The sequence below is a fragment of the Prinia subflava genome, chromosome 14 (assembly GCF_021018805.1).
Source record: "Prinia subflava isolate CZ2003 ecotype Zambia chromosome 14, Cam_Psub_1.2, whole genome shotgun sequence".
NCBI classification, from domain to species: Eukaryota; Metazoa; Chordata; class Aves; order Passeriformes; family Cisticolidae; genus Prinia; species Prinia subflava.
The window spans coordinates 17,317,088-17,344,686 of record NC_086260.1 but is presented as its reverse complement, the minus strand read 5'-3'; the positions used below and the strand labels follow the sequence as shown (position 1 = coordinate 17,344,686).

Sequence of the window (27,599 nt, the reverse complement as noted above, 5' to 3'; positions counted from 1 at the left end):
GACCTGCCCGAGGGGATCACTTTGCATTGCTCTAATTTGCAACTCAGTTTCTGAGTTTTCCCTGAAGAAAAGCTATAGTACATTTTAGTTAGCAACATTAACAGATAGCGTTCACCTACTTAAAGTAAGACAAGGGGACCTGAACATATTGAATCCAGACCTTGGAAACCACAGATTAGACAACACCAGTGTTTTAAGTTTATGCAGATGTGTCACAGGTCAGATACTAGGAACAGTTAAATGCATTTAGGTTGACCACTCGTGGTAAATTCCTTCTCCACCAATATTTCTGTGTCTCTTCTCTAAGTTATAATCCCTTTATCTTACTTTGGCATTCACTACATAGCTTATTTTCATTAAACAGAATCCTATTTTCTAAGCACAGCCTGAATTAAACCTTTGCTGCGAGTTGTCCTGAAGTACATTTGCCAGGCAGAAATCTGAGTGACAACTGGAGGATAAAGCAAATGTGATGTTGCAGTATCACTGCTGGATCAACTCGTTATGAAAAGTCCATTTCAGACTGTACTGCCAATATATTTTAATAAGTGGTAAGACACAGTGAAGCACTAAGCACACACTCCCTTCTCACACATGCAAGCCTGTCAGACAAAAGGACTTGTCCTACTCGTGATTACTGCAAGAATTCCAATTTTTACCTCACAGAGAGGAAAACTGCCAATTTTACATTTTCCATCTCTTTCACAATTATAACAAAGAATGTATAGAAAAAACAGTCAGATTTTGTTATTTAGCTAAAATTCTGAATAAAATTATTATCTTAGTAGAGAAAGAAATTTTTCCCCCTCTGAAGGTTGCTCCTCCTGTTACTACTGTGGTATTTAAAATACTTCTGTGCCTTTGGATCATAGTGCTTTACTACATCACCTTGCTAGGCATATCTAGATCTCACATCAAGTGACATTTAAGCACTTAAGACATGAAAGATAAGCATTCAGAAACTTTGCCATAACCATCCTCAAGAAACTGCTCCGTAGCACTTCATACTGTTTTGTACTTGGTCAATAAGCTTGAGGTCTGCTCAAAACAAGTATTTTTACATGATTAAGGCCATAATTTTATACTGACACTTCACAGACTCAACATGAGACTAGAATCATTTTGATAATTGAAGTAACTGGAGGAGGGAAAAGGAAGATAAGATGCAAGCTCATACAGTTAAATTTGTGTGCGCTGCTCAGTTATCTCAGCTGGTGAGGACAGCCATGGCCCTGCACTGGGACGTAGCACATGGTCAGTAGCTTTAGTTCACTATCTGAAATAGAACAAACCCTATGCTAAAAAAAACAAATGCTGACAAGAGCCAGTCCTAGCTCTTAAATCCCTTTGGAAAAGCGAGCTGTAGGAGACTATTCTGTTGATGAATTCCTTGAAGTACTGTGCTTTTGGAGATCTGCGCCTGCCCAGTGGTCAATAATTAAGAGAAGATGCGAGTCACACAATCAACATAAACCCCAAACCCCCCAAACCAGAGGCAACACTGATTAGGGACATTTCCCCACCCCCTTGTCAAAAGAACTCAGGTAAGCTTCCACTGTCATTAGTTTTTAGATTTAGTCTAAAGGAAACACTAGTACTGTAACTTATTGCAGCTCTTACGTTTCAGTGCTCAGTAACAAAGGTCAGGGGCTCACCTAAAATCTCGGGTTTGGTAAATGTCCCTTTGAGCTGGCTGGACACCCTGAGGTGTCACAGCATCGTGTCCCCTCAGCAGCCACTGGGAAAAGGGATGCTGGAATAGTGAAAGTAAGCACGGGAATGCACAGTTCAGTATTTACTAAGGCCCAGTTAAGTGGTCTGGATAATAAATCACATTAAGACCTAGTAAATCTATAAAAAAATGTAAAAAGTCTTAAAAAGTTCTGAGCAGTTTTCCAATGAAACTGGTTTAAGGCTTGGATTTTTTCTAGTCTCCAGATACTACAACAGATTTGCATTTAAGGTCTGTTGTCACCTCTTTGAGACATCGCCTTGTCCTGCACAAGGTTTAGCTAAGCAAGGAAAGCTGTCAGAAACAATCATTTAGAAATTATGCAAAGCAAAAGGATGTCACTGAAAACATGTCTGCTAGGTTTCAGATCACCACGTGTTCTCAATTATCAGAAGAGACACTGAAAATCCCAGAAATGCTGTGGTATCAACTGCACTGTACCTCTTGGGATTGTTCTTTTACTACTGAAGGATAATGAGACTTTATGGAAATTAAACAGGAGAAATTTTGTTGTTGTTGCTGTTAAGCACATTAAATAGAAGATTGATTTCCAACAAAAAACAAGGGACACAATCCTATTTGCAATACTGTAGCACAACTGCTTCAATCAGATCACAGTCCTGTACTGCAGGCCCTGCAACAGGAAAAGTATCAGAAATGTTCCATCTCTTTTGGGTCATTTGGGAGGTATGCACAAGAGACTTGCAGAAACAGAAATAATTAGACTCATCCACAGATGCTCTTTTCACAAATAACTTACCACAATGGATCTTTGTTATAGACTAAAGCGCACTTTGTCAAATACGCAAACACCACCTCCTGCTGAAAAAGATATTTTCAAATTATGTGGTCAAGAGCACACATAGGACGGCATTTTTTAGTGACATTTGGTGACTTCAGCAGTGACAGAGAGCTTTTCCCTTTGCAATCCCTTTGTCTGAAATCAGGAGACAACGATAAATAAGATTTTCACTACAAATCTTTTGACCTGTTCTGCACAAAAAAGGGAATGGTACCCTTTTCTCTGATAAAGAGAATCTTTAAATACAATTGTATGAAAATATAACTTAAATATAAAATAGTCAGATAGATTTGAGAAGACTTGGAAAAAAATCTTTGTTCCACCTATTAGTTCCATAGGTACCCGGTAGCAAGTAAACATTTGTACTTAAAAAAATATGTTAAGTTACAGCTTGTAACCATAAACTATTCTGCTCTAGGAATTATGCTGCAAAAGCCAGTTTTAGTAATAAAACACAGTCCTTTATCATAGTCAACTCTGATGCCTTTTTGAGAACTCCATACACTGTCCCTCAGTAACTGAAAGTGAAAGATTCTGTGTTTGTTTTCTCTGATCTTCTCTGACACTTCCCACACGGATCCTTAGTGACTTCTCCATTTTGCACACACGATGAGGAGACATTCTTGCATAATTGGTCAGTGTGTTTGTAGTGCAACTGAACTGGACATCTTCCAACTCCTTTGCCTTCTGTTGGTAGACCTTGCTTCTATGTCAGTTGAAAAGGGAGATGCAATTGCAACATTAAACCCCACAGACAGAAGTTTTTGTCATGAAACCTGCGAGTCCACAGGCCGAGGAATGTGTCATACGGGCAGACCAAAGCGGTGCTTCTTCTTCTTAATGGGCTTTAGGGTGGTCAGTCTGCACAGGTCCTCCTCAGTGTCCGACTCCTCCATCTCATCATCTGCTGAAATGAGGATCTAAAAACAAATTACAGCTTCTGAGCACACGCAGCAGTCACACTCCTTTCTGCTTTTAAACTTTTACTTTTTATTATGCTTGCAAAGCACCGTAATATTTGCTCAGAAAAGAGCTTCCAGAACACAATTAGGATTTACTGCCACACTATCAAACATCACTGCAGATCCTATCAGAAACCTCCAGTAAATTGGATGGATGCATATTAATCTCACTACAGCCACTGACTCTGAACCCAAAGAGTGAGGCCAGAACAGCAGAGGCAGCTTGAGAGAATATTTGAGGTCTCAATCCACAACAGTAACAGGGCAGTCACATTACCTGTCAAACCCCATATAAATAGCACTGTTTATCACATGGAAAAGTTACATTAACTTACTAAAGCTAAAGCAATTCACCTTCAAAGAAACCACCCATCTTTCAGCTGAATTAAAAACTGCTCACTTAATGTAATTTAGAATAAAGTTATGCTAAGGCAACTATGTAAATGATTGTCAAAAATCAGGTCAGCTGCCTCCACCAGCTCCCTCTACCTTTAAGCTATTAACCTCTCTTTGAATTAGAAATGTCTGTTAGTTTTGTATTCCCTGTGAAGTTTTTTTTAAAGCACTTGCAGCACAGCTCACCTGTGGTATTTACATATATTATTGTGTCTTCCTGCCCATCTGGAAGGAAATTATCTGCCAGAGTAGTACAACAATGACTTTTTCCTTAACTGTTTCTCAGATGCCAATGCTAGGAGCTACTGCTAGAGGTACACGCTCAGAAAATCAAACCTAAGTTGACAGTGCTACAATGAAATCAATATCAGGAGGGATGAACTGGATTGATATTGCATTAATTACAATAATTAACTCTACATACTTCTGACTCTGACTCCTCATGTGATGCTGCTCTCCGGTATCGGACTTTACTTCCATTTCTTGAATCTTGTCCTGCTTCCTTTTCTTCAATTTTAGCTTTTGTCTTCCCTTTCTTCATAAGGAAATTATCTACTACCCAGAACATTAACGCCTGTTAAAAGAAGGGGAAAGCGACACTTCAGCTTTCTTCAGAGCAGAAGGAAGGTCCAAAGACTGACCAAATGAACCTGACAATAATTCTGAACTGGCCAAAAGCTGAATCTTGGCTAAGCACAGTGTCACATAGCTTATCACACCTTTCAGGAATGCTCTAGAACCCAGCTACTTTAACCCTTTGTGGAAGAGAAGAAAATTAAAAAAAGTAATGACCATTCACAGTGATCATGTACTAACTCTTCACACAGCAAGGCTTTACCACAGCTATTACATGCAAGGACACCCACTGCCTCTGGCTCTAATCCCTAAATCCCAGATTGCTGCAAGAGAATACTTTGGGAAGGATGACTGCACACTTGCCCTTTTCCTCTGCTCCACCACAGGCCAGCTGCTATCAGCTATGGTCAGACACAGGATACCCCACAGGACGTCTGTCCTTACACCAACTGCTTCCTGAAGCAAATTTCACTGCAATTTTATAATCTCTGTGTCAGTCAATCTCCTGAAGTCATCAGGCCAAAGGGGTCTGTGAGGCATTTCTGTCCCTCTCCTGACCCTGGTACTTTCAAGCTCCATATGGATTTCAGCTCTGTAAAACCTACATATCCAGACAATTTACCCATCCTTTAGCAGCCCTAAAATTAACTTAAGCACCAAGGTACACTGTGTTTTAAGGAGTGGTGTTAATTAATGAACACATGGCAGAAGGATATCCAAGCAAACATCTCCTGAAGTGAGTTGTACTAACGTTAACAAAGAAGGGAACTATCAGCATGACGATTGCCAGCTCCAGCTGGGGGTTCTCTATGGGATTCAATAAAGCCACCTGTGAAAAGAAAAAATCGAGTTCAGCTCATGGCAGCACGTGCACACTGTTCATGTGGAAGCTAATGTGACAGAAATAACGCAGGTGAACCAAAAAAGGGCAGCTTTGAGAAAAGCAAAGTATTTAGGACAGCTCATAAATTACCACAGAGAAGTAAGTGGAGCTGACAAGAGACTTATCTCTGTCATTTTTGTTTACAGAAGTCTGAGGAGCTGCCTTAGAATCATCTTGAACATTTTAGAGCTGCTCCCAAGGAATATGTTGTAAATTCCATCTTTATGAAATTTAAACAGAGCAGAGTTTTACAAAATACATAGTAAGGAGAAGAGGGTTCCTGAAGTAGTCCAGGGCATACAATAGAGCTAACTGGTTTTAATGGGCAGTAACAGCACCACTTTGAATATCTGGTTGCACAGATTCCATCAAAATAAAGATTAATCCAGTCAGCATCAATGGATTCACTAATCCACCACAAATTTCTAAAAGTCTACTGTTAAAAACTATCAACAAGGTCAGGCAAAGAAAATTCTTTAAAATACTACAAGAATACAAAATAGCTGTGGTCAAGAACTAGAGTTAAGAAAAGAAAGAACCACTTAAGTAGTTTCAAGGGTACTTTAGACAAGGAGAAAGAAATAAATGTTGGATATTCCAGTTTACAAAAACCCCTCAAAATACAATATGATATTCCTGGCAATGGAGAAAGGCCTCATCAGCAGTATCCAAATTAAATGAAAACAACATACCACTAGCACAGCGTTAATTGGCAACGAGTGGAGAACAATAATGATGCTTCAGCCAAACCAATAAACACTGCTGGAAGTCTTTACAGCTTCCTCCTAAAATTCACTTGTCTGTAAAATGCTGTAAAAACACAAACCTCTTTCCACTGAGGTATAAGCAGCACTATGATGATGATGGTTTTCTCAAATGTCATAATCATTATGTACAGGGCACATTGGCCCATCCAAGCACTGCACTGCAGCGGGTCACCTGCAAGAAAGATGAAAGGTTCAATACATGCATAGATTTGATTTACTTCATAGTAAATATCTTTAAAAAGCAGTATTAGAAGAGGCAGCAGGGCAGCTAAATCCTCCAGAAGTGCCTTCTCCAATTCTTTAAGTGCTCCTCCTTCCCCTCCCTCTGCCCCATCCCAGCTTTCAAAAAGTATCAGAAATTGAATCTAACAGGACCTTGTCCCATTTAGCAGTACCTGTGATATGCTCACACTGTTTCATATAATCTGATGAAAGCAAGATGAATAAATTTTCATTGTGTTTCTCCTCATACTGTTAGTTTTGATCCTCTATCATGACATATTAAGTGTCTTAAAGGGGAAAATTTGAGGGAAACATGGCTGGGGAAAACACATTTCCCTTCAGTCTAAGTAGAACTTAGATTTCCACCATTGTCCCTAGGCTACCTTAAAACATATTTTTTCTCTCTACAAAGTTAGCAACCAATTGAAGCAATAGGTGCAAGAGCTGCTATGAAAAATTTAACTGAATAAAAAATTAGGATCATATTTCAGTTCCAATGTGAAAGGGTTTGAAATTCTGCTGCACCTCGAGGGCAGAGTGAGAACCTGAGTGCATGAAGTTATCTGCCAGAACACAAAGAAGACCACAAATATTTGAACAGGAAAACTTCTGCACACTATTAGACTCTTTGAAAGAAGGTAGAGAAAGAAAAAGAAGGAAGGAAAAAAGAGGATTGGTAAGCCTAACAAGCTTTGCAGATGAGCTTGAAGCTGCACTTCACTGGAAAACAAAAGCAAGCTCTGGAGGGGGTGACAGATCTTCAGCCTTTGCAGCAGCCTCTGCAATCTCTTCAAAGGCAGCTCTGAACTCTCAGCCTGAGGATGAATAATGGGCAATGGAAAATCAGATGCCTTTATGTGTTTGTAATGCAAAATGGACAGTTGCTGCTTCCTTTTCTGGAACACTCCTGAAAGGCTTTCAGGATTAATACTTGGTGAGAGTCTGAGACTTGGTGTTTGCTGCTGAAATGCTACGCAGAGAAACTGATAAATCAGACTGGAATTCAAAACAACAAATACTTCCTAACCAAGTTTTACAGGACAGGTTAGTGATCAACATTCAACAGTCTGAGAGGAAAGCAACTAAAACGCTTGAGTTTTATAATTACATAAAGCAGTTACAGCTTCTCTTGTAAAAACCCAAAGAATTGGAAGTTTGAAAGGGAAAACATCAGTAAGTCAAAGTCGAGCAACTGTGATTCTTCTGAAGATAGAAGGCCTGAATTAGGCTTGAGAATTAAATTTTAGCAGTTAATTTCTATAGTCCACATTTTTATTAGCATTCTCTAGGATTTCTCACTAATTAGCAAATATTAAAAAATAATCTAACTTTAGCTACAGCCTTACTATTGAAACGAACAGTTTATTCTAATCTCTTTTCTCATCTTTACTTAATTCCTAAAAGCAAAGACAGTGAAAACAATTTTGCATCTTTTGCAACTCCCAGGAGACTTTGTACATCCAAAATCTGTGAAACTCTGTATTAAAAGTGTTGTGCACTCTCACCAATAAATGTTTTGTTACACGATGTTTTTGTGGGAAGTGGTGCTGTTTTCTTTGGGGCTCTTTTTTGGTACATGACTGAAATTAGAAGTTGTGTATATGAAATTCCACTTGAGGATTTTTGTGTGCCCTACAGCACCCACAAAATTATCTCTCAGCTATAATTACAAGTGGGACAACAGGGATGCTGCCTACTTTGAATTCAGCAAGTCTTTTGAGAGTGTCCCAACAGTATCCTTGAGGAAAGGTGGGAAGATACAGACTGGGTGGTGAAGATACAATTCTGATATGAAGGAAAAAAAACCTTTCACAGTCAGAATGGTTAAATCTACTGGAGTAGTTTGTTCAGATAAAGGGATTCTTAAATCCTAAATCATATATTAAAAACTGATGGGACCATGCCCTGAACAACCCACTCCAGCTTTGAAATTAATCCTGCTTTGAGCAATAGGTTGGATTATATGACCTCTGGAGAGCCTTTCTAACCAATTTTTTCTATGATTTTATGAGCCATGAAATTCAAGTTAAGATTACCACACCCAGAAGGTGCTTTAAAGAATATTTCAGATATTTGTAAATTCAGAGATTCTGTACACAAACCCAAATTAGAACTTTAAAGTTAATGTGGAAGCCATAAAGCTCTAATTTAATTTCTAAAGTCTCTTACAGTCATCTCTTGAATTCTGATTTTACTCCTGTCACATATAGAATAATCCAACAAATTAGTGGAAATCTTGCTACTGCAAGAAAAGCAAATAAAGAAGGAAACTGAAAAATTTTGACTCCTCTGCAGTGACAACTGTAACAGCATTTTTGGAAAACGCTGGGCAATGCCAAATTAGTCTATACTTGTATCTGCCACTGCCATCAGCTGCTTTGTAGATGTTTAGAGACAGTTCTTGAATCAATCACCTGTTATTCCTCTACCCTGTAACTTCCTTCTGTTCTTCAGATCCTGAAATTCTTTTCTTAAGAAAATTCCAACTCACAGAACTACTCCAAAATTAATTTTCAGTAGTTTTGAAGTCAGTGCTACAACCCCACGTGGCTATAAGTAAGTTACTCTGCATGTGGCAAATGAAGAGCTGGAGGGGAAAAGATGCATCAAATACAATTTCTGAGCTCTGCCACAGACAGGCAAAGCCAAGCAGAGAGGCCACAGCACAATTCAGCTGCCAGTGGAGTTTATATCACCAGGAGGGATTTATCACCTGTTTTCTACTGGCAGCAGCTAAAGTAGCTCAAGACGAAGGGAAGGAGAATGCAGGGAACATTCTTTTCAGTACAGATCATGACTGCTTCTCTCCTCTTTAAATACTCAGATATATTAACTGATTCTGCACTTCCATTAAAATCCAACTACTGATGTAATGAATCTGAAAATACAAAACCATAGATATGAAGACAAATGCAATAAAATTAAAAATTCTGATGTAAAAAAGCCCTTGAGGGAGCGTCATGGCCCTTTGTTCATAAATCAGACTGCAGGGCTGTTTTGCTGTACAAACAGCCACCATTTATAAATGCTGATATTTTGGTATTCATTCCTTCCTTGAGGCATTTATGCTTAAAAACTATCCTCCATATAAAGAAGAGGCTTTTAAAACCAGCAGGACACTGCTATTTTTGTGACAGCTTCAAGTAATGAATCACCAGGGATCAAGTAATAGAGCTAAGATGGGAAATGAGCTCACTGTGAGAACTAACTTGAGACAAATGATTATTTAGGCTCTAGAAACACAAACATCACTCAGTCACAAGAAGAGACTTGTCTGGCAGTGGAAGGAGGGCTCCTGTTTGTTTTCCCACACTTACAAACAACCTGAAATCACACCGATCTCCCAGCTGAGGACTGGACTTCACTACTCCAGCTAAAATGCCTCAAGAGTCTGATACTTTTCAGTGAGCCATGGGATGGAGAAGAGAGGAGATGTGTGGAGAGAAGAAGGCTCCAGGGTTATTGCAGCATTTCAGTACCTGAAGGGGCTCCAAGAGAGCTGGGCAGGGACTGTGGAGTAAGAGGACAAGGGGGAATGGCTGCCCACTGCCAGAGGGCAGGGTCAGATGGGTATCAGGAGGAATTCCTGGCTGTGAGGGTGCTGAGGCCCTGGCACAGGGTGCCCCATCCCTGGCAGTGCCCAGGCCAGGCTGGATGGGGCCTGGAGCAGCCTGGGACAGTGGAAGGTGTCCCTGCCATGGCAGGGGTGGAATGAGATGAGCTTTGAGTTCTCTTCCGAATCAAACCCTCTGTGATTCTATACTAAACATCCATATTTAACTTCAAAATCCCAAGTTCCAAACACACTTGCAACCCCACAGAACTGCATTTTAGTCCCCTCTTCTACCCAACTTAATTTATTTTAAAAAATCCTAGGAGAAATAAGAGTGTTCTTTGGGTCAAACTGAAAAATTTTAAATAAACTGGCAATAAAAGGATTTTCACTTCAGGAACAACAGGGACACTTCACAGAAGATGACAGCAAATGATCCAATGCAACTTGTCCTGTAGGAAATCGAGAGGGCCTAACCTTACTGCACAGCCAAAACTAATAACTTTCCATCTGCTTTCTAATTCTCTTCAGACCAGAAGCCTCTCCCACATGACTAATGGAAATGCAGATTTGCAATATGCTTTAAAACAGTCCCTACAATAGTTTGATTAAGAACCTAACACACAAAGGGCAGGACAGCACATTAATAAAGATGCAGGAAAGAAAGTAACTAATAAAATGATCTGACACTAGAGAGAACTAGCAAAAGAGGGTTTGTGTAATTTCATACATCATTAATACACACACAGGAGAATACTCAATAAACAGCTTCAGGTGTTTCAGATCTCCTGTTTGAAAGTGACAATTCTGGAGCAGCCACAGACCACCTCCACAGCAGAACACAAGTTCATTTGTTGATTTTAAGGGTTTAATTACTGCAGTCAGAAATGCCTCATCACTAAAACAAACCCAGGTTCATTTTGAAAGTCAGTGAGAAATAGAGAAATTTCAGGGGAGTGAATATACTCCCCACATCTCCCCACCCACACAGACTGCTTACTGTTGAAAGAACATTAACATGGGAAAGGACAACAGATTACACACAAAAAAATCACAATATTATTAGGAAGAAACAAAACCTAAAAACTGACATGATCACAAATACCTACTTATAACTGTAATAGATAAAACAGTTTTTTTCTCTAAATGGAAACTCAAGTTTTATATGGGCTGAAAGCTGCTCAAACATCTTTAAATGGCTTCAGGCCAAACCAACAATCAGAAAATGGGGCTCTGGGCAAGGTGTCACCTCCTTCCTCGCCCCTTCACCTTCCCTGGGCACTGGTGCTTACCTAATCCTTAGAGACACAAGCCTAGGGACTAATCTGGAGGAACTATTTACTTTTTTACATCTAGTGAATTTTTCTACATCTAGTGAATTTCTCTCTCTTGGTCAGCTCCCTGAAGAGTCAGATATGCACCAGTCCAAGGAAAAGAGTGCAAACACTGGACTGTGGCATGTGGGATAAAAGCAGATTAACAGTGTTGTGGCAGTGCTGATTTAAACAGCTTAAGTGGCCATAAACTGTATCCTAAAAGACACACATCACATCTCTATAAATCTAACATGCCCTAATGGTATAGGCAGTTATTTCTCCTAAGTTGCTTGTCACCATCTCTAAACCTCTGACATTAAAGCAAATAGCAATTAATGTTATTTGATTGCAAACTTCTCAAGCTTTTAAAGCTCCAATTTCACAAGGCTTTTATTTATTCTTAGTTCTGTCAGCTACTTAGGATCATTAAAACCAAAGAAATCTACAAAACCAAAATCCTAGCAGTAAAAATTATAAAACTGCTGTGAAAGCTCTTAATTTTTTAGACAAACATTTTTTAAACTTTGTCCCCCCCAAACCATTGGGGCTGTTGTTTCTCTCTCTGATGAAGAGCCACAGCTCACTTATAAGGCAACATCTCCTCCCATGCCTGTCGCAAGGAGCTGCAAATGTGATTTTTAGCACAAAACTTTCACTTTCAGCAATTTGAGAATAACAGACTGAACAAAATTAAATGTCGGTGTTGAGTATGTGTGATTCTCAACTGCAGCTGCAAATCCACAGCTTCTGCACATCAGTGACTTCTGTGTAATGGAAGACAAACTCTGCAGCTTCACCTGAAAGTGATTTCAGTCTGTCCCTCATGCATTTTCCACCAGTGATACAGGCCCTACATGCACAAGCTCCAGTGATCTTGAGGAGCAGCACAGGCCCTCCTGCCATTCCTTTCTCTGAAGGGATGTGGCTGTTTAAAGAGGGCTGGCAGAACCCTTGGTCTGTATCTTCAGACAGTGGCACATGTTTCAGTGAAAGCTTTAGTAGGAAATGACCTTCCAGCAATCATCTTTTTAGAAGTGTTTCAGAGTAAATTATCATGCTGGTACTTTTTCCATGAGACTAGTCAATATCCAAATTTGTTGAATCACTCCTTAAAAAAATAAACATTCAAGCAGTTTTTCCAAACTCAGTAAATGCTCAGAGATTTGCTGAGCTTTCTAAGACAAAAAGTGCATACTTAGATATAGAACTTAAAAGAATCCTCATGGCAAGTGAAATATTAAAAGAATTGTAAAATGATTTTAAAGGATGAGTTAACCACTTGCTGGAATACTCTGGGATTCTGAGAATCCCTTCAGTGCCAGAACAGAAACATTTACCATATTCCCCAAAGCGCAGGGACTCCCACTGCTGCCATTCCACGATGCTGCTGACCGCGCGGATCCCGATGTAGATTAGCAGCATTCCCAAGGTGGCATCCAGCAAGAAGTTGATGAGGTACCTGGAAAGGAAAAGCAGGAAAGAAAACATAGAGTCAGGGTCCATTTTCTACAGGTTCGGGGTATTTTTACACCATGGTTGATAGAAGATCTGTAAATGTATTGATAAGCCAGAGTATTGAGAACAATCATTTATCCACTTCTGTAATTACACAAAGAGCCTAAAATTTAAACAGTTTTAGCAGTCTCAGTACTTTTCTTCTGTCCTTAAAGATCCCCAAAACTTTCTAAAAATAGTTATTTTCTAATAACTGTTCACCAAATCTGAGTTTTTATTAACGCTGCGTTAATCAAACATTAAAATCAAGACTGAGTGTTCGCAGAGGAATGTCGGCAATCCCGAGCCTGCACGAGTCCCGCCGAGGCCACAAGAGGCTGCTGTAAGCCCGCGGCAGGGAGGCAGCAGCAGGAGCAGGGAAAAGCACCTCAAAGCACCTCTTCCAGAGCCCCTGGCACACCGGGGATGCCCGAGATTCCCGAGAACGCCGACTGTTCCCGAGAAACGCCGACGTGTTCCCGAGAAACGCCGACGTGTTCCCGAGAAACGCCGGGCTCACTCCCTGTGCTCGCCCGGGATGTGTCCTTACCCTGCCCCAGGACCTGCTGTGCTGCTGCCAGGCAAGCCTGGACCCACTTTCAAACTTAGGAAATATTTTTGCTAAGGTAGATATTGGTTAATGCTATGTGATATTTTTTCTGCTGTCAAGAACCTGCACCCTTGTTTGAGAAATTATCCAGCTCCACACTGTAATTTCTGTTATCCTGAGAACACTGAATAACCTCACTCTGTAACTTGTTTTGTGCCATGTTACATTAAAAATGGGAATTGAAAATAAAAATATATAGATGCAGGAGAGAATGCTCATGTCAGTAATCCCTTTCTTTTGAAAACATAGTACCAAGTTACTTTTAATTTTAAAATACTGTAATACATTGTTGTGCTTTAGCTTTAAACACTGACAATTTTTGACATGCTTTTGTTACCTCACTTGAATATATACTTTGAGTTATGAAAATGGAATAAAAGTAATTTGCACCTGCCAGTTTTTACACCTACCATGAAATTCTTAAATCTATAAGCAAGGAAAATCCTACAGTGATGCCTGGTATTGTTGAAACTGTCATAATTATAACTCAAATTTTACTGTCAGCGTGCTAAAATAAATGCATTTTGCCTAACAGTGCTTTGTGGTGGGAAGAGAAAAGCAATGTTCTTGCACGTTTATACCATGCATACCTATATATGCATGTAGGGGCACAGAAAGAACCAGGGATAAGGGATATAAAACTGGCTTGGGCAGCAACACAAGCAGGTTCCTTGAGCTGTGTGTCTCCTTTGTTTACCCAAGAACAACAAATGAGCAGATGCCATCGAAAGGAACTGGATGGGTTCTAAAAGGCAAATTAGAGGGCTTTTAAAAGTAATTTCACAGCTTTCATTACCAGCAATGTGTAAGCTACTTTGAGCATGAGCCTTATCAAGAACAAACCCAAACAATTCCCATTTGCTTCAGGAGCTCCTGTAAAGAGCCTGTCGGGGTCTTAGTCATACAATCTTCAGGTTTAATACACTACAGAGAAATGCTTATCTATTTAGTCACACTGCTCCAAGCATGACATTGCAGAATTAATTTCTGTACTAACTGCTTGGCTACCGAGCAAGATTTCCCATTTTTAACAAAATGAAAATAATACTGCAGCAGCCAAATGTAGGTTTTAAAAGCAAATACAAACACAAATGATTTTTTGCTAAATAACTCTGAAAGCAATCTCATTTTATATTACAGCCTTGCTTTCCTACAGTGAGCACAACTGGATATTCATTTCCTTTGGTCCCAGCACCTTCAGTAAACAAACTTGAACTGCAATGTGCATCCCAAGTCCTCATCCTTTCACTGGAGAGAGACAAGCAGCAAGGCTTTGCCCTTTAGGTTTAAAATAGCTACAGTCCAGACTCCTGCCAGCCATGAACTTAGAGAGAAGAACCCTGATCCTTGATTAATTAAGTTTAAACCACAGCTTTTTTAAAGTGACTGATTTTTACCATGAAAACTGTCCTCTCAGCTTTATCTTGCCTTACCATCCACATACACCAAACCCAGCTACAGGACTTCCATAAAGACCAGTTATTGCAAAATTAGGCACTCACAGTGAACAAGGGTCTTCTTCTGTAAGGTCTGATAAATAGACATTTGCGAAGTGGATGAACAACATCCCTATGGCTTGCTTGGAAGTATCTAAAAACCTATGTAAAGTAAAAACAGTTTTTAAGACACACAAAACTGTTCACAACACGGCCAGACACTGCAAATTTATGTTAATTAAAACTCCATCTCTCATTAATTTTTTTTTCTCCAAATGAGAACACCAGAATGATAAAAGTATCATGGTATTTAGCTTTTACTTAACAATGCTCCATTTTAAATTGTGGCCCTAGTTTTTCCTAACAATAACCCAAATCACATTAACTTGAAACCTACCACTGTAAAGGTAAAGTCTGCGGATATCCTCTTGGCATCATATGCATTATCCAAGAGCTAATCCTGACTAACTCCAGCTAAGTCTTTAATAACCTCCTGGAAACAATGAGTATCCCAGTCTCGATAGGTATTTTGGACTTTTTATGTTTATGTATTTTTAGCAAGCTTATGGCACAGACATAAATAAAATCCTCATCATGTGCTTGTGGGCGAACAACTTAATAGTGTCTAATGAGTCCTTTATCTACAGTATTTCATTTAAAAGCCAGCATATTTTTCACCTGAAAGCATGGAGTGGTTTCACTGAATTTTATCTACAGTGCAGAGCTTAGAACACACTGCAAAAGAATTCCAACCTTGACAGTATTATCTCCAAAGCAGATGATAAAGTCAGAGAGAAAACAGTTTGTTACTCAAGGGGAAAATATAAACCCCCACTTAGACAGTGATTCAGTAATGACTCCAGCCCTTACCATTCTTTTTTCAGCATCCTTTGCATAAAACCAAAACTTTCAGTGGATGTTGAATGAAATGTAAAATCATAACAAGAGTATTCTGCAGGCAAGAATGTGTTCTTTGTATTACACAGAAACAGAAACAATTTGCCTGTTCTGTTTCCATGTGTAAAAAGATCTAAACACCCCAACAGATCCAAATGACATTTTATGCCTGAATTCATCTGCCCTCCCTGATAACTGTCTTGAACTTTAATCTCTTCATCCACTGCATGACAGAGAGCAGTGTTGGAGATGAGGCAGGAAGCCCGTGAGTTACTTATCTAATCAGTACACCATGCTATAAATAACAATACTTGAGTCCCAGAACAAGATTCTTTGCTTAAAAATTAAGAGTTATCAGAATTTCAGGCTGAGGTAGACTGTAGTACACAAAGATTTCGTACTTATTTTTTCAATACAATAAAGGTCAGTGTTAGTTTTAAGAAGCAACATTGTATGAGAGGAATTTAAACCACTGAAGTCTTGAACAAGTGCAATGACAGCCTAACACTTACACCAGTCTCAAAATTGGTACAGCTTATGTTGGCATGGCTTCAATCCACTAACTTTTAAAAATAATAAACATAAATACACTTTTTATACCTTCTATTTTTTATGGTTGATGTACTTGTATCTTTTATCATCCTGTTTTCTGTTGTATACATAGTAGGATATCAACAAACCATGGGATTTTATTTGAGCCCAGCTGAGAACTTCTTCTAAGCTTATGCAAGTTTGTAGATGTTCAGATGCATCTTAGGGCTACTCTAAGTTTCCATCTTTAGGAAGAAGCACAAACTGAAGCTTTATGCCTAAATGAACATCTCTACAGACTCCTGAAGCGTTCAGTAAGAAATGACTACCCAGGAAACACACAGAAGATAACCTGACTGATGTATTTGGTAACTTTTTTGGTTCTTCACTGACAGTTACCAGTTTCTTGTCATCACTTTTCTTTATTTCAATCATCATAGATGAACATCATCCCTTCAATTTCTACAACATGTAGGAAGAAAAGAAGTTAAGAATAAAGCATGCAGACACTTACCATATCCTCCAGGGACGTCTTTCATGCTTTGGTTCTCTAAAGCGTTTTACTAGGGAGAAAAAAAAAAATTGAAGACAATCAGCAACTTACAAAGCAACAAAAATACAGAAAAGTGAAAGCAAATCATCTTGGAGAAACCTGATATCCTTCAATGAAACGGATCTTTCACTACTGCACTTCACTATTATCAAACTCCAAGGATCCATTTTTAAAGAAGCTCCCTTTTGTCACCTCTAAGTTCCTAGAGCTCCATTCTCTGACTGCCAATATCCCTCACATGAAACAATATTCCAAATCTGACCACCATTCCACTGGCCTCAGCTTTTACAACTGCCCATCCAGAAAATTCAACTTCCAACAGGAAAGTAGGTATTGGAAAGAGCTAGTTTTTTGTCTCACTGGAGACCCAAGCCCAAACTGGAAACTGTTCTCCTAACATGGGGCATGGGGTTAGAATGAAATCAAGTGAATCACTAGCAGGACAAATACATCCTCTGATAATGTGTCTCTATTTTGTCAGCAAACTGAACTAAAAAAGGAAAGAAGAGTTTGGTTTTTTTTAGTCTGATAATCCCTTCACAAAAAGGTTGACAATTGTTAATGTATTGAAAATGAAAAAAAAAATCAGTATTAAAATTATTGACAGCTATAGACAAAGGCAGAAAAGTAGGTAAGTTTGTCTATTGCAGTTTCAATGCAGTTGATTGTTGGGATTACACAAACTGTTTGGGCATTTGACAGAAAGCTCCTCTCGTGCCCTGCCCAGCTACTTCCATGTCCTTCCAACCCATCCCAGGTGCATCTGGAAGGCTCCAGGTGACTCCTGAAGAACAAATGTGGGGAAATAGAGGGACAAGGGCATAAAAGCAGTTGCTGATGTGAGAACAGTGGCTGGTCCACAGAATTGTTCTGTCTGGGCTGCAGTTTGTCCTGTCTTCCTAGGAAATTCCATTCCTAACTCCTTCTGGGCTAGAAAACCTTTTTTCCTGCTGGGAACACACACGGAGCCCTGCCACAGGTCAGACCTGGGACAGGGGCTGTGGCAGCCTCAGCTCTGTCAGATCCGGGCTCATAGCCTAACACAGATCTATTCTTTGTTACAGCTGCAAGATACTAAATCCTTACACATCCCAAAGACAGACAAACACAAGGTAACGCGAGACCTTTCCACTAAGAATGGGCTTTACATATGGGTTTTACTTCCTTCTGCCCAAATTTCAGTACCACTCACCAGTTCCTTCAACCTAAGTTTTTGAAAAACAATTATTTAGGCTCTTATTTCAAAAATGATCTCCTGTTAAAAAAAAAAAAAAAAAAAAAAAGAAGAAGCCTTGATTCTCCTTCACCCCTTCAAATTGCAGACATTCTGATTCAAGAGGCACAAACCATAGCAGGTATAGTCAGGCAAAATACCAACAGGTATTTTAACCTGCTTCTCCAGGTATTAGTGATGAGTTTCAGTTTAACACAGGATGCTCTGTGTGCATCATGCTTGCCCAGCTTACAAGCCTTTAAATCACATTCTGGTTTCTGAACCAGTCATAACTTTTTCACAAGTAAGGCAATTTTCCCCAGAGTCAACTGTCCTCATAAAACAATTAAATAAATCACCTCCAAGGTGGAAGGGCAGCACTTTCAGGGAACACCAAGCTGCCAACCTGCCACCTCACTGTCACCGCTTCTGACAGCAGAGAGAAACTGTTTCACGCCCATGAGAAACTAAAAAGTGACAAGATGAAAAGACTGTACATTTACACCAAAGATAAAGTTGTAATGGCAATATTTGCCAGCAGTTTTCCCTCTGAACAGCATGACATAAATATAAAACTTCTGTTAAAAATGAGCAACACTTGAGCCAAGTTAACCAGTTTGTTATTTATGACAAGTCCTCCCCAGTCACACTATGGATTACTTTAATTAGTGGCACTTTCGTGTAACAACAGGAAGCCACAAAGCATCACAAAACAAATGCAAGAAACAGAAGTTTCAACTTACTGTGGAGTTAGTGCAAGATGCTTTTCTGCAGACAAAATGGCATTAAACTGCTACTGCCCATGCTTTGGGCAGGGGTGAATTCCAAGCTTAGGCTTTTGTCTGTTATTGCTATGAAGCAATAGGCATTCGTATAATGCCTCTGGATTAATGATTTTCTTTTAAAAAAATCACAAAAATTCATTTTGGAAGAGGCTATTCAAAAGCATTCCACTAAGAGCATTTCAAATTTCACCTGTACTGAGAAGCAGCCTTGATAAGGTCTGTGTTTCTCTGGCCAGTTCTAGAAACACAACATTTCATTTGAGTTAACATTAAACAGGAGAGCAAGCTTGGAAAGCCTCTGCAGTTGACTTTTAGGAATGTACTGACTGGCTGATCACACCACAAAAATGAATACCCCCAAATTAAATCAGTAAAATCTTTAGGAGGTGCAACCTGATGAATATGTACCTGTACACTTGAAAGCCCAGTGGGTCCATATGAAAGTGCTGTTTGCCCAGCCCAGCTCCCTGCAGAGGTGTCTGTGAGCATCAGGTGTTTCTGACCGATGCAGACATTGCCAGCTACTTCCCAACAGACCCCTGATGCAGAATTTGAGCCCTCCCAGTAACTAAACTGAGCAAAAACCCAACAGGCTGCATCAACCACACCAGTAGGCTGAGGGTCCTCAGCATGCTCACCAGTAATACATTACTTTTGGAACCAAAAGCCAAGCAGGCTTTTAACAGAATTTTTATTGGCACTTTCCAAGCCCCCTCCACTGGGAGGGGACAGTAATTTTTCCCGTAGCCCTCCCCCAAAAGAAGCCAGGGTTGCTGTTGCCAGCCCCAGTCCCAGTTTCTCTCGTGCCTGTGTCAGCTGACAGATGGATCTCAATCTGCCGGCTCCTGCCTGTGAGGACGTGGTGCTGCTCCATATGCTCCAGCTCGGAGCGCCGCACCCGCCACCAGAGTTAATATTAATTAAATAATAATGCTCAGAATTTCGTGCTGAATTATAAATGAAGAAAGAAGTGCTGCTTGTTGATACATTCAGTGCCAGAATTTTTCAGGAAAGGAAATAAAAACACTTCTGCCAACAAGCATGTAAGCTGCTAGATGGACAGATAATAGATAAGCATACCAGACACAGTATTGATAATGCAAAATTCAAGTTCATTGTCTTTCCATTTCGTTGAAATTCCAGGAATCATTAATGCCAGAATAGTGTGGAAGGGTTTCTAACGCTTACTTGAACATGGGAGTTTTGCAATCAGAATTTCAGAAGATGCATAGGGAAGAATAAGGACCAGGAGAGAGACAAGAAATGAAATAAAACCTCTCCAAGTTGTCAATATGCAAAACAACACTTGAAATCCAGCCTTTCTCTCCTTCATCTCCTTAAGAAGTCCCACAGGAACTATTTTGCTGATGTGAAGTAACTTCAGTACGGATTCAAGAACTCCAAGTTTCTGGATGGTTGCTCTTGTAGCAGCACAAACCTGGCTCATGTCACATCTTTGAAATGTTTCTACACGTCACGCACTACTGCATTTCTTAGATGCAGGTTCTGGCAGTTCTCAGTAAGAGCCTTTCTGACCCCAGCAAAGATCAAAGATTTCTCTAGCTCATTAATCTGAAATAAAAAAAAGTAAAATCAACATGTTCAATGTTGTCTGCAGCTGCATGACGACAGTACTGCTCTTCTACACAATTTCACCTGTGTTTCTTTCCAGTGCTCCTCAAAACTTTTTCAAAGATGGGTCACAGACAGAGCATGTGACTGAATGTTTCATTTCATAAACCTCCTAGGTATTTCTGCCATAGACCTCAGCAAAGCAATGGCTGAGCTGGCCAAAGAGAAAAGGAGGAAAGGTTGGTGAGGATCACATTTGCACACCACATTCATGTTTCCCCACGTGCGTGGGCACTTTCAGCTGGGGCAGAACTGGACCCTTCTCACAAGTGCACAGGCCACAGGAAACAGCCACAAGTTGGAGACAGGGAAATTCCAGGGTGAAAGAAGTAAAAAAATTCCAGTGAGAGCAAATAAATTCTGCAACAAGTTGCCAAAAAACATGCAGTGACTGCAGTCTGACAGACCTTGAAAATTACCCTGGACAATGCTCCAAGCAAGAAGACATGGGCTGGCCCTGCTCTGAGCAAGGATGGGAGCAGGTGACATTTGGAGTTCTTTCCATGAAAAAATGGTATGGAAGTCTATAACTCATTTTTCTGTGGTCTGACACTTAAAAAGTTCCAAGATTTGAACCAACTATCAAAGGACTAAAGTATGGCTAACTGAAAATCACACACACATATGTGGAGGGACAGAATCTCCCACTGAGAAATCTGCTGTAGTGTGAGCTTCCCAAATAATCTGTCTGCAACCAGACAGATCCTCCGACACAGCCCTCACAGTGCAAGACTGCTGGGATCTGTGAGCTACTTTGGTATTGATTCACACCATTTCCAGCACTCCTGACAAGTATTACAAGTTTCCTGTCCCAGGCTGTTTGCTCACTGTGCGTGGAGTAACAGCTGAAGTTACACCAAGCAGGAGCACCCGAGCTTGGAATCAGATGCAGATTTTCAGATGGCCACTCTCAGAGATGGGCACTGTTCTCAGAACATTTGGTTATCAGACTACACGCCTCACAAATTTGAACCTACAATTTGTAACCCTGTAAAAACTTGTAAAGTCAATGACATATGCAGGCCAGATTTTTATTTTTTAAAATTCTATTTAGGTAGACTTTGAAAAACACTGTTCTGCTTGTTAGTATCAACACTTTTCCCACAACAGTGGGAACCATGTCTGTTCTGAACAAGCATATGCACACTAATAAGTCCTGACAATTCATATAACTATGGAATGACAGCTACCAGTGAACTTCATGTTGTGATCTTTATCATTAATTTGAACTTACCTCCCTTTACTGTTAAAGCAAAGCCTTTAAGAGGCTCGTCTTGCCATTTCACTTTGACCCCTTCCCATTATTTTCTTGGTAGCAGCACAGTGAGAATAAGGAATTACATGAGATTACATGCAAGATTTCCCCAAAACAGAATTTTTTGTTTTAGAATTAACAGTGCAACATGCCAAATAGGCTACAATGACGCCTTACAAAAGATATTTAGGTGTGTAAACCATGTATCACTCAATTGCCAAAAGCTTTTGTGACACTTACGAGCTCAGCATCTCCCCATGCTCAAAAGTTAAAAAAAAATAAAAGGAAATCTGTGGGCATCTGTTTTAAAACAGGTAATAAATGTAATTGCAAAAGAAAACACCAAAAGAACCAGTGTTTTTGGTGTGCTGCTCATTTCTCCAGCCCCAAAATACACTGTGCTCTTGGCAATTCATTTTTACCCTACTGCAAATTCTTCTTTCTATTCCTATGTCCCATTAGCTACATGCTCAAATGCAGGACACCCTGCAAGCCTGCTGCTGTCTCCCTGCATAAGGACCCCAGAATTCTACATCATTTAAGGACCCAGACTTCTCCACACTTGAGACACTCATGATACTAAAGCAGAAATTATATTGGACTAGAACTGATGTCCAGGGAAATTGCTGCATTGGAGAAACACACCAGTAACCATGGTTTCTTCATGATGAAAAAAGTTATGGAATAACTCTCCCAAGGGAAAATTCAGTTCTAGTCAGTACTAGACTGACACACTATGAAGTGCATGAACCCCCAGCTTTGCTGCCAGGCAAAAACGATTTTTAAAACTTCTGTAAGAGACAAAACAGTATTAGCCATGCAAGTACCCAACCCCTTTCTTAATTCCACTGTGCCCTTGGCCTTAAGGAATCTGTGCTGTAATTAAGAACTGGTCCATTAAAGAAGGTCACCCAGGGAGAAACTTCACAGAAAGCTGGACACAATAAAGTTTAATGACCCAGCCAGCCGGTTATTCAGGGACATGTCACACTAAAGATGCAGTGCCTGGACAGCCACGAGGTACCTGCAAACCACAGATCCTATCCCAGGCTGTTCCACTGGCAGCAGTGATGACAATGTTGTGGTTAAGGCAGCAAAACCTTCCTGGGCCTGACCGGCACCTTTGTCAGAGCAGAGAACAAGGGGCTCTGTCTTACTGCAAAGTTAAACACGCCAGTGCCAAGCATCCATCAAGCCCAGCCACCTCCTGACCTGGGCTCCTTTGTCTCAACACAGATGACATGGGATGACTGAAAACACGGTGTCAGCACTGGATTTCACACTATTTATCAAATGGGAAGAAGTGCTTGCTGGATAAACACTGGTGGAATACACTAACTGAAAGCCACCTGTGTAAAAGCGTTTACTTCCTACCTGCTTCCACAGCCAGCTAAAAACCGACCTGTAAATTTTGTCCCTTCAAAGGTTTAGTGAGAGCTAAAACTTTATAGTCATTTGCAGGGAATGGCTATCACAAAGTAAAGCTCCCCTTCACAGTGCAGGGGAGGAGAGGACAAATCATTATCAGGAGAAGAGTACGAAATACCGCTGTCTGAGCTTTGGAATAAATCAGATGATTCTGCTGCTTCAGGAAAGGCAGCCAAATGCATTACATGAGGTTGGAGAGTTTTTTATTCCTAACATGTACATACTTTAAGCTCCAAAAAAATTTCCTAAATCCTCAGCTTGTATAGACTGGCTGTGGGAGACACAAATAAATCATATTACCTGCATACAACTCAGCCTAAGACAATTTCAGCAAGACTGATCTTGTGCATCCTGGTAGCACAGACAGTGTGGCTCTGACAGATGCATTAACTTGGCTGTCAATAAAGGAAACAAATACAACTTAGCAGAGCCAGCAGCCCAGACACACCACATTAATAGTCATTGTCATGGAGCTTTTTCCCTTTTTTTTTTTTTAAGGTAAAGCTTACTTTTAAAACTGCTAAACTAACTTAGCAGAGGGAGAATTGCTTCTCACTTTTGATTACTAACCTATTTGCTGTCTCCCCAGAGAGAGGAGCATTTTAGAAGTCATAAAATGCATCTACAACACACACTGTAAACAGAAGCATCCAGCCCTCAGCTCCTAAAGCCATGGCAATACTCAGAATAAAGGGCTGCAAGTAGCTGCTTTAAGCACTCTAAGGTAAACAGCACAAGTACCTTAGGAAATATTTATCCAAATAATAAAGTTAAAAGCCACGATTCAGTCTTAAGAGACAGGCACTTGTTATCTTTGCATTTAGCATACACAGCAGTGTTGGGTCATGGTGTGCTCTGTTTGAAAGTCATAATAAATCTGTTTCCCAGCACTTTCAGAGACAGATGCATTTGCTATTCTGTTTTTCCAACAGGTATGAGATAGTTGAAGCGAAGCAAATCTAAGCTTCCAGTGAAAATGCCTGTGAGATTGACTTTAGAAAGTCGATACAGATCCCTCCTGCAAACACTTTTATACTCTGAAGCAGGTATCATTAAACAACTACCAAATGAAAAAGCAAGGTTGCTAGAAAAACAGCTGTGCCATTCCTGCCATGCTATACAAGCACCCAGTGAAGACTGAAAAATACAGTCTGCTGTGTTCAAGTGGATTTTTTTCTCTGTTAGAAATCAGAACCATTTGGGAAACATGAATTATTTAGTACAAAACAAATAGAATCAATCCATATTAATGTGCACTAAGCAGCAATTTACGATTCACAACACCATTTTCACATACAGCATTCACAGATCACTCAATAATACATGAAGCTTTCTGAATGTTATTAGTCTGAACAACAGATATCAATGAACTTTAAGTCATTCAAGCTGCTTGTTTTAAATCAGCTCTTGGGAACGGGCAGAACTGCCAAAGCACAGCTCCAAACTCAATCACCATTCATTAAAATATTAAGCAAAGCAGAAACTAGCAATTTTAAAAGCAGAAAGCAAACCTGAAAGGTAGGTTCAGATACAAAAAGGATGTAAAAGGAAAACTGTAAAAACTTTATAAAAATGATAAAACAGCAAATATGTTAAATCAAGGAGGCCAAAAGTAGGTGTAAACTGTATGTTCAGAGGCAATTTAAATTCTAAAGAGTTTTTCTTACCAAATTCAGTCTTTCTAGGCTGGAACTAACAGAGCATTGAATTGCAAGACAGACATTTCATACAACACCAACTGCTTCAAAAAGAACAAAAGATAACACAACCTACTTTCATAGATTCTCTTTACACATGATCAAATACCATGAAAGGAGAGTCAGAGGTCAATTATGCAGACTTCTTTGATACAATGTATCTAACAACTAGGTATACAGTTCTTAAATTAAACATATGAACACTGAAAACATACTGCCATAAGCAACCCAAGGTTTAAGATTAGATGGAAGAGGGTGGGGTTCCCCTCCCCATAATTTTAAAGCTCCTTAGACTATTTCATCTTCTAACATCACAATTACCTTCCAATTTAAGTCCTATGTATATAAAATAACATAGGCTCTTAGTGACACCACCTCCCTCAAAGCAAGGAAGCTGTGCTGGAAGATACTGAATAGCAGCTTCTCCAGGACCAGGAAAGAAGCAGAGGCAATTTTTCTAAAAAGGAACTGAAATTTTAGAGCATAGTATCTTCAAACATTATTAGAGACAGAGCATATATGCTGGCAGTTGTGAATAGCTGCTTGTAACTTTAAAGTCATTTTTGTTCCCTGGAAAAACCCTGTATTTTTGAGAAACAGAAAAAAAAGAAATAATCACAGTGAAACAAAAAAAAAGCAAGCAAAGGTTGTTTCTGTAAGTAAAGAACTTACTCAAGGGGACTGGCTAGTCTGTCCAAGATTGCTGTAGTGAACCTTATTTGTAGTTAGTTCCACTGGTTCAGCCCTTCCACTGTGTCAGTGGAGCAATGGAGAAACCTCTCAAACAGAAGCAGCACCCAAATAAATTCCTGGTCACGAATCTTCACATCCTGAGCACTCTGCAGCTCCCAGAGCAGCTGTTCCCGAGCTTGTTACTGTCCCACCAGGAAAAACAAGGAAATGTGGCACAGTTTTCCTCTTCTCTCAAGCAAGCCAAAATATTAATCACTGTGAGAGGAGGAATGCTTGGTCTTACAACCTAGGATAGCCAAAAATGTGACAGAAGACAAAAATGACCAAAACTATATCAAAATGTATCGAATTACAAAACAATGTTTGATTATTATTAAAAAAATGCAACATTAAGAGGAAAAAACATCATAAAACCCAGAAAAAAACCAGGTTTAGTAATTTCCTTGACACGACATTCCCCTGCTGTAGCTCTGCATATCTATAAACTAACTCACACCTGGAAGTATGAATCTGAACCTTGAACAGTGAGCTGTGAGGAATTTGAACTGTAAATCCATTTTAGCTCATTTTCATTCTCAGCCTTCCTTACATATGACAACATATGTATGAGGTTATGACAACAAATATATGTAAAATGTGTGATTCAGGGTAAGTGGCAGAAAAACAGGTCTTCAGTATCATGATCAGCAATGTAAACAGATTTAGTTATTCCTGACTAAACCCTAAAACCTCATGCCCACACCACACCACCTGCAAAGGAAGACTCATGCAAGCTCTGAGCTTGTACTCAGTTTGCCAGAGATTTAACAAACTGAGTTTCACAGGGAATAAATTTTGCTGAGATCAAGAAATTTTTGAGAATGCAAAGCATTTCCTACCAGCAGGCATGAGAAACCAGACCTCATTTTTTACTTCATCAACAAAATCCACACAGGTAAGACCTTGTTAAATACCATTTTAAAAATGCAAACTTCATTAACCATGAAATTAATATCACCACAGAATGCAAAACTGCATCCTGTGTGTCTGCACAAATCAGCTCCTTACAGATTTAATTAAAAAACACCCGTCAAGAAGACATTCATGATGCACTTTAGAGTTAAACACCAGTCTAGCTAACAGTCCAGAAGTTCATCCTAATTAAACACAGCTTTAGAGTTCCTGGATAATTTATTATTTTAACAGTTTACAAATGTCAACATAACTTATCCCTTTTCCTAAACATTTCATAATGTGAATGACATGTGTAATTATACTTAGAACAATCTTATTACAGGGCCTACAACTACATCCAGCAATCAGCTGAGTAATAAGAAAATGTAACACTTTCTGAGCCAGCAAGACAAAGTAGGGCATCAGACCTAATGAAAAGAGACTTAGAGATTGCAGATTATTTGTCTACATTGGTGCCTTATCTTCCTTAACTTTTACTGGCATGGCGTTTCAAGGATAGTTAGTGGCACTAAAATATTAATGACCTGACAGGATCAGGACATGAGGCCCAATAAAGTGCTATTACAATCTATGGCAACTAAGAATTGGACATCTTGCAAGCAGTTTTAATAATAACCCAGGTTATTTCTTTCACTTAAAAAGAATCTGCTGAGCAGTGCACAACCCTATTATTACATGCTTTTGTACAGCAAGATTTGCCTTTTTCTGGAGAGTTAACAAGGGACAGAATTTATTCCATATAGATGTTTCATATGTTAAAGAGTAATACAATATTAGCAAGGTAAAATAAAGTAATTTACTTTGCTAACTTAGCCAGGGTTGGATTTCTTTTTTCTGCTACAGCTCATAGTGCATCTCTCCTATTTGTCTGGAACATGGCTCAGGATGTCACAGAGGCACTGGAAGGGCTGATGATTTATTTAAAACAAACAAGCAGCAGCAATGTTCCATGGCTGCAAGCGATACCTCACCATCTGGGGATAAGGAAACACTGGATCATTGTAAGGCACAATTTACTTAGTCGTGACCAAAGCGACCTCACAGGGCTTTTCCAAGTCCTGCAGCTACAAGCAGACACTTAACCCACACAACAACAGCTACTGCAGTGCGCTGCGATACCGATCGTCACTAATTGCCATGGAACGGGCCCGAAGGAGGGAGACAATAACATATTTCTACTACCATCACCCATCCTGTTTCCTCCCTGGCCCG

The 27,599-nt window shown here is 39.7% G+C and overlaps 1 protein-coding gene across 1 annotated transcript in view; it reads right to left on the bottom strand.

The window, feature by feature from the left end:
* LOC134558301 (musculoskeletal embryonic nuclear protein 1) overlaps positions 1 to 27,599 on the bottom strand; it is a 40,103-nt gene that overhangs the window by 6,573 nt on the left and 5,931 nt on the right. Inside the window, exons 2-9 of the mRNA XM_063412002.1 lie at positions 16,692 to 16,740; positions 14,816 to 14,911; positions 12,547 to 12,668; positions 6,178 to 6,290; positions 5,220 to 5,297; positions 4,317 to 4,466; positions 3,344 to 3,454; positions 1,976 to 1,991 (exon numbers count right to left, since the gene is read on the bottom strand). Of these exons, the coding sequence (XP_063268072.1) occupies positions 1,976 to 1,991; positions 3,344 to 3,454; positions 4,317 to 4,466; positions 5,220 to 5,297; positions 6,178 to 6,290; positions 12,547 to 12,668; positions 14,816 to 14,911; positions 16,692 to 16,740 (735 nt within the window). The remainder of the gene's footprint in view (positions 1 to 1,975; positions 1,992 to 3,343; positions 3,455 to 4,316; positions 4,467 to 5,219; positions 5,298 to 6,177; positions 6,291 to 12,546; positions 12,669 to 14,815; positions 14,912 to 16,691; positions 16,741 to 27,599) is intronic.